The sequence below is a fragment of the Gavialis gangeticus genome, unplaced genomic scaffold (assembly GCF_001723915.1).
Source record: "Gavialis gangeticus isolate Ggan-Ray unplaced genomic scaffold, GavGan_comp1, whole genome shotgun sequence".
Taxonomy (NCBI): Eukaryota; Metazoa; Chordata; order Crocodylia; family Gavialidae; genus Gavialis; species Gavialis gangeticus.
In genome coordinates, this window is record NW_017729034.1 from 57,698,977 (window position 1) to 57,706,783 (window position 7,807).

The following is a 7,807-nucleotide window of genomic DNA, read 5'->3' on the forward strand; positions in this document are numbered from 1 at the left end:
CTTGACCCACTGGCTACACAGGTGGTGCACAGGCTCTTGCTGCAATGGTGACACAGACCTCCAGGGCCCTCTCCTGCCACACAGCAGTAAGAAAGACAGTTGCAGGGGCCCACAGGCCATATGCTGGCCCCTCACAGGCTACCAGCTGGACAGCCCTAATCTAGAGGAATGTGGATCTGAACTTAAATAGTTCCCTTTAAACAGTCTTACTCAGTTATCTTTGCCACCTTCAGAATAATTTGTGACTGCTGAAGTTTAGAATGTTTCAATTTTTAAAAGTTAATAATAAAACAGTTTAAATACATTATTATAGGCTTTTAAAAAACAAAATCTTGACTCATGATTATTAACTTAACTTTTACTTTCCTGTCTTTAGCTGAAAGCTCATACTGTCTGTTAGCCACTCACATGGTGTGGGTGAGTCTTTTGAAGTGTTGGTCAGATCAGATTTTTCTACCATTACTAGCGCACCGTTTGTGGAAGCTTACCCTGCAGATCTTAGCACGCTACTCTGTGTTCATTAATGAGGTAAGAAAATAGTACCTTTTTAGGTGAAGAAATGCTTATTGTTGCATTTTTAGTTAGGTCCATGACACTAAAAAAGGTACCACCGCAAAACACGTTCTGTGTTACTGTTGTGTCAGTACTATTCACCAGCTGGTCATCTTAAAAAACGGTTCAGTTGTTCACTATAGTGTTCACTTCAGTTCTGCTGACCCTGTCACTTTATTGCTGGGAAATTATACATCAGAGCCTGTAGTGTTTAGAGCAATGATTCTCAATCAGGGTGTTGTGAGATCCTTTTTAAGGGTGCACTGGTAGGTGTGCAAACACCTATATATGTTTTCAACACCATGGACTACTATATGAAATCTCTGTGAATCATTCTGACCTGTTGTGGTCTTTCTGAGTGTTTTGCAACAGAAGAATTGTTCTATTATTGTTTCATAGCCAAAAATGAGTGAAAGCTAACGGCTTACATTTTCTGATGGGTGCCGTGAGTGTAAGGTTGAGAACCACTGGGTTAGAGGGATATGATATATTTTTACAAAGGTGAAAGTAACATAACTGTTGCATTTCTTGACAAAATGGAAAAAAAAACATAATCAAATTCATGACCCTTATGCCTTCGTCCAGTACAGTCTAAACTCAGGCACAGTGATACAACTTTGAACATCCTCTTCTGTTGATTTGACTCCAATACCAAATGTTTACATGTGTCTTTTTAAAAGAAGGTATTTGAGTTTTATGTAATGCAGCTCTTGGGTGATGCTGTGAAGGGTCAGACTCTCTGAGGTCTTAAGTTTGTGTTTAAAAAACATCCTGAGAAAACAGGAATAAGCTTTGTGTTGATTGCTAATAAATTGTAAGTGTATGTTACTGGTGTGGGGGGAAAGATGGGAGGCCTGCCCACATCAGAGTTGCATATCCAGCTTGTGAAACCTTTTCTGAGAAGGATGCTCATTGTTCATTCTGATATCACAGCTTTTGCTCAGGCCTATCTCTAATGAAAGTACAAAGGACAACAAAAAATCTGTGGCAACCATTAGCAAGGAATCTGCTGTAAACCTAAACTCAAGTGAGGATCAAGGAAGTGTCCCTTCTCCAGAAGCACAGCCTTTACCTTCTATATCCAATATTCAGCTGGTGTATGTAGCTGCAGATCTGGAGAAACTTCAAGAGCAGGTTTGTCTGTTACTGTACGTACATGAAAGCTTTATTTGACCGCATGTTCATACTGTTTGGCAGTGTTCATAACTTATTAAATATTTACCAGTGCTGAAGCTAGCGCAGTCTACGTTTAGGAGATATTAAAAGGACTGAAGCCTTACGGAGGCTGTTTTATATTTAATTTGGATCTTACCCGTCTCAGAGAAACTAGTTCAAGTACAGATAATTTTAAGGGTTCTAGCTTCTCAGTATAACACTGTTTTGATAGTTACTATACCAGCTGCTGAAACGAGGAATTTTGTTCCTTTTTGGTATCAACGAGCCAGGCTCTCACCTCTCCGTGTGACATTGATTATCAGAAAGACTAGTATTCAGGGACATCGTACACAATTGGGTTCCATGTTCCAACACAGTAGTAGTTTAAACAGACATTTACTGTTTTACAGGTCTCACAGCTAGCTTACATTTTGCACATCTGCTGTACTTTCAGTTGATTCAGGTGAAGATTCCCAAACCCTTGAATGAACAGACTTGCTTTGGAATAATGTTGTTTTATTAGCTTGAGATGTTTTGCATTGGGGATGGAAATGGGAGAGGGTACTGAATATGTAATACTTTATTGTCATGTCACACTTTGATCATGTTAATTCCCATCTAATAGTAAGTAAAATATAGACATTGATTTAACATAGCCCTCTCTTCTTTTTAATTTATGACATATTTGCAGAACTTAAAAAAACAGAGCCAAATGCATTCATAACAGGTGGTTGTATGTGTGTTTTTGTTCAGCTTCCTGAACTCTTAGAAATATTCAAACCGAAACTTGAAATGATTGGCTTCAAGAATCTATCCTGTATCACAGGTAAAGCTGTGGGTTTGACTTTTAGCCATTGCTAATTTTTTTAGCCATAGCTGTTAACTAAAAACGGTCTTGATGGGAACCTCCAGCTTCAGAAAAGTTTCCACTAATCTGGGGAGGAGGGTCGGGTGTTGAAACTGAACTGGCTATGAAATGAGCTGTTAGTAGATATTTCTCCAAATTGTGTAATGCTATATAAAGATATCAACTGCAGTAACACCAGGGTTGTGTGTTGAAGGTGTTGCATCTTGTTCTGGGACATTGGGAATGGGAAAGGTTGCATCAGTTTGCTAATCTTTGTGGTTGAGCAAGGTAGCTCAGTTTACACCTCAGTCTTTGTACTTCAACAGGAGCCTTAGAAGACTCAAAGGCTTCTTTATCAGCCTGCATGCCCACTTTGAATGATAGGATTATTCAGGATTTAAGTGAGAACTGTTTCAGTTACCTGAAAAGTGCCCTAGAAGTTCCAAGGCTCTACAGGAGAACCAATAAGGTAACAACAATGCTTGTGAAAAGAATGCTTTCATGAAAAATTTAGACTGTGAATGTAATCAGACAATGATTCAGAGTTCCTATCAAACGTATTTATAAGAGCTTGCAATAACCCCCTTCTATGAGTACTTCATATTTATCAGCTGGCTCAATTATTAAAATAGTTAAAACCTACTGTCAGTACAGACTCCCAGTACATCTGTCACAGAGTAAATTGGCTCCGTTCCATAAGAAAAGTGAAGTGAACACACAATGCACAGCCTTACACCAATGTAAGTCACTCCACTGCTGGGGTAGAGTTACCCTGCAGAAAGTTAGGAGTAACTATATACTGGTATATAGTCACATGTCCACTCTGCTAATCATTTTCAGATAACCCAACGTTCTGGTCACAGCAAACTTGCTCCCCTGCAAGCAACATGCTTAGGAGGACTGGTCATGTATCTGTTCCTTGCTATGGAATAAACTTACTATTGAGTAAAATGTAATGTAATATATTCTGTAATAATTGTGTTTAAGCCACCAATGGCTGGGAACCTTCAAGAACTGTTACTTTCCAGCACCAGGTGTATAGTTTTGTCCAATGTACTGCAGCCATCTGTACACTTGTAGATATTTTTTGCTAGGAGGGGGGAGATTGTCATGGTCATGGAAAGTGACCTCCCATCTCCTCCTCAGATTTAGTTCTCATCTTCCCAGTCAAACTTCTGCAGAGCTGAAGATGAAAGTGCATTGGCTCTACCACTGCTCTACCTGTTCTGTGAACAAATGAGAAACTTTAAACTGTGAAGCTGTCAAGACTATTCATTTAGTGCAGGAGTCTCAAACTCATGTGACCCCACAGGCCAGATGATTGGTGTGGGGCCAGTCCATGGGCCAGTTAAATGGCATGTGGTAGATCACTGGCACATGGCTGGCCCCACAGTTGGGCTCATGGTCCTGCCCTTATTCCTCCCTTACACCCCCCCCCTGTTTCCCCCACAAGCCAGACCAGCACATGTGGTACTTGCTGTGGCCAGTCAGGACCATGCGCCACATGGTGCCTGCTCCAGCCAATCCAGGACACCCCACTGTACGTGGTATCTTCCACTGGAGTATCCAGTGGGGCAGGGGAGGAGTGGTGCACCACGTGCAGCATGGGTTCCAGGTCAGCTGGAATGGGCACTATGTGCCCTGGCCCGTCACACACCGTGTGCAGTGTGTGGGTCAACTCCAGACCCAGAGACAGCACAAAGGGTCAGATGGTGGGTTTTTATGGCTGATCCGGTCCACAGGCTGCATCTTTGACAGGCGAGATTTAGGGAATGTCACATTATCCAGGAGTGGGTAGAAAGCAAATATTAGTTGGAGGGGGCACTGCTCTTCAGACAGTAGTTTGCCACATTATTACAACCAGCAGGTTCTGTGTTTTCTGCTACTTAATGTTACTCAAGATTTTCTGGTTTGTTGAGTAATTGTGTGACTCTTTCCCTTTCCTGAGCATGGAATCTTATGTGCCAGATTGTTATCAACAAAGTCTGCCTTGGGCTTATGTGTCTTGCATTTGCATTACACACGGTAATACTTGGCACTAAAGTTTTTAAATAACAGAATATTTATCTCTTCTTTTCCCCACCTTGCTTTCTACATCATCTACCAGGAGGTACCAACTAAAGCTTCACCGTATGTAGATAGTGCTCTGAAACCTTTTTATCGACTGCAGAGTGAGTACAAAGATATATTGAAACAGCCCATGGTTCATCAGTGGTTGGAAGGTGCCTTCTCTGAAAGTACACAGAAGTAAGTAAAAAAAGAAGTAGAGTCGTATATAGAACAATCACATTATTAGCTGAAATTCTGATGTTTTGGTTTGTCATATCTGAAAAATTATCTATAATTTAGTGCAGTTGTAAAAATAAGGCAAGAATTAATTGATCTGTCATAATAATATATCTATGCAAACTTTGTGTAGTCTATGTAAACAGGATGCAGGCCTAAGAGTCGGCAGATTTGGATTCTTGTTCACAGCTTTGCTTTCAGCAAGCTGCTCAACCTGGGCTTAAGCACACATGCATTGCTTAGGCCCTTTCTACATGTTACAGGTTTAGTGCAATTAATTGGTTAATTGCATGATTACATGGAGACCAGTTATATGTACAAAATAACTATCATAGAATAAAAATCTCCAACCAGCTTTAAAGTTAGACCTCAAAAACACATACTAGCTTTATAGCTGATTGCTGTTGAGCTTTAATTTGCAGATGTAGAGCTCTCTCCCATGCGTTGGGAGCCCTATCAGCTGATGGGGCTCCCAGCCTCAGGGGTACAAACCTGGAGCCCTGGGGATCGCAGCTGCTGCGATTCCCAGGGCTCGGGTGTGTGAAGCCCCTAGGCCCACACGGGGCTCTAGGTCTCGGCTCTGCTTCCTGCATGGGACCCAGAGACCCCACAGCTGACAGGGTCCCAGTTCCTGGCTGCACCTCGCACACAGTGAGGCCCTGAAGCCCTATCAACTGCAGGGTCTCTGGGTCTTGGCTGCACATGGTCCCCCATGGCTTGAAGCCACTTCAGCCAAGGGGCCTCCCAGCTGTGGGTGCCTGCTTTTTGCCCATGCAGGGGGAGCCCAGAACCAGGCTCCCCCTACACTGGTAATAAGGCATGAATCAGGTCCAATACACAATCCACAATCACGTGGCAAGGCAGATACGTAGCATGGCAGGAGGAGTAATTATGTGGATCACACATTAGTTCCAGTTGCACCTTTACCTGCATGTTTGGAGGGAGCCTTAGTGTTGCAGTGCTGAGCTGACACAAGAACCGGTTTCATTTTCAGAAGTGAATGAAGTGCTCTGGAACCCCTCACTGACTGTTAGCGGACAGCACTGAAGTACCTTTAAAAATCTGTGCCTTCACCTTTCTCTGTTGCCTTTCTCTTCATCTTAAACTGGATTTAGTGGTTACCCACTTTTTTAAAATGGCTTTGAGATTTGGGAATGAAGCTCTTAATATTTTCAGTGTTTCATTAAGTATTTCATAGTTAAAAATGGAAAAAGGTTCAGGTATCAGCATTCTCAAAATGTTTGAAGTCTAGAAATGATATTGGTGGGGGGTTCTGTTTTGCACTCTTGTAGGCATGGTGTGTTGTATGACATGCATATGTATGTAGGAGCTTAACTCTCTTCCTCATTACCCTGTCTTTACTCAGGTATTATGAAACTGTATCAGATGTTTTGAGCTCTGTAAAGAAAATGGAAGAGAGCTTGAAAAGGCTGAAACAGGCAAGAAAAACTGTAACTCCAAACAATGTTGGTTCAAATGGGGGCATGAGTGATGATAACAAAATCAGACTACAGTTAGCCCTGGATGTTGAGTACTTTGGGGACCAGGTAAGGTGCAATAGGAGTAAGTTTCATTGTTATGGAATTCCTATTACTGAGTATTTTGTGGCCTAACTTAATTGTTCGGTTTTATTCGGATTGACTAGAAAGAGCTTTCAGTAGAAATGCCTGTGCTGGATGAGGTTTCTCCTTTAAACCTTCGAGATTTTCCTGTTCTGCAGAAGCTTGTCAGATTTATCATAAATGTTCCTGTTCCAGTGGGGGCAAACCTAAGGCCAGTCAAAATACTTTTCTGAAAGTCCAGAGTAAGAGACGATTCCCAGAACAGCCAGTGGTTATGGCAATCCCCTGGGTACCAGAGTTCCCAGATTCAAACCCCAGCTTTGGTTGCCTGTTCTGGGCTGGATGGGTGTCTCTGTCTTTTATGTTCTATCCAGAAAATTCATCTGAGGAAGCTGTATTAAAAATCATTGCAGGCTTCCATAACAAAAAATCAGTGTCGTCAGCATTTTGTGACAAAAGCATTTGACTGGAAAAATCCCCACTGGCTGTAGCTATGGATTGCCTGGAAAATGTAAATGTTTGCCTGAAAAATGTGTGTATGTTAAGTGAAAAGAGATAACAGAACAGAGTTTGGAGAGGAGCCTTTTTATGGAGAGCAGCATTTTCTGGGATGGCATTTGCTTCAGGTCAGCATAAGGCAAAGTTTCATATGGTCTTTTCTAATTTTTTTTTCCTAGTAATCTGATGCCAATTAGTAAGGTGTCATTTGCTTATCCCACAAAAGCAGAAAAAGGGCAACAATTTAATATTTTTCCTATGGCTTTTTTAGATGCAAAAGATGGGATTGGAGACAAGTGACACAAAAAGTTTTTCAGCTCTCACAGAGCTTGTTCAGGCTGCCAAGGATCAGGCTGCTGTGGAATAATAGCCTTAAATATTTTGGAAAGCATATGAAGATGAACCATGTCTCCAAAAGACGGGGGAATTGTTTTACTGTTCTCTCTCAAATGCTGTATAGCAACAAAGTGCTTCCTGACGTATCTCCTGCAACAAGTCAATGCACCTTTTGTCAAGATACAGACTTGTCTGACCAAAAACACTACCTAAGAGAGCATATACCAGTCCTTCCATTGTATGAAAGATGATTTGAAGAGTTCTAAATGTTTTATTGTAGAATAAAAACAAAGAAAATGTCTTTATTTTTATTATAAATCTTACAATATGGAAGAATTGATTTAACATGATTAAAATAAATATGTAATGAATTCTGTCTTTCTAATTGTATCATTTGAGTGGGAGGAGGTTTGGTGCAATGGACTCTGTGGCTCTAGGGTTTTTTTAGTTGAAGGCCCTTGGCAGGCATGCAGTTAAAGCTGTGATGGGGGAAGGGTTGGTGAGAAGGGATGTGGCATGTATGGAGACGAGGGTGGCTGAGGTGTGTGAGGGTTGTAGGTGTGGGGTTTGT

The 7,807-nt window shown here is 41.5% G+C and overlaps 1 protein-coding gene across 1 annotated transcript in view; it reads left to right on the forward strand.

The window, feature by feature from the left end:
* Positions 1–7,614, forward strand: part of COG2 (component of oligomeric golgi complex 2) — a 58,702-nt gene extending 51,088 nt beyond the window's left edge. Inside the window, exons 12-18 of the mRNA XM_019527232.1 lie at positions 377–528; positions 1,486–1,686; positions 2,461–2,533; positions 2,881–3,023; positions 4,662–4,801; positions 6,207–6,387; positions 7,172–7,614. Coding sequence (XP_019382777.1) covers positions 377–528; positions 1,486–1,686; positions 2,461–2,533; positions 2,881–3,023; positions 4,662–4,801; positions 6,207–6,387; positions 7,172–7,267 — 986 coding nt within the window. The 3' untranslated portion in view covers positions 7,268–7,614. The remainder of the gene's footprint in view (positions 1–376; positions 529–1,485; positions 1,687–2,460; positions 2,534–2,880; positions 3,024–4,661; positions 4,802–6,206; positions 6,388–7,171) is intronic.
* The last annotated feature ends 193 nt before the right edge of the window (positions 7,615–7,807 follow it).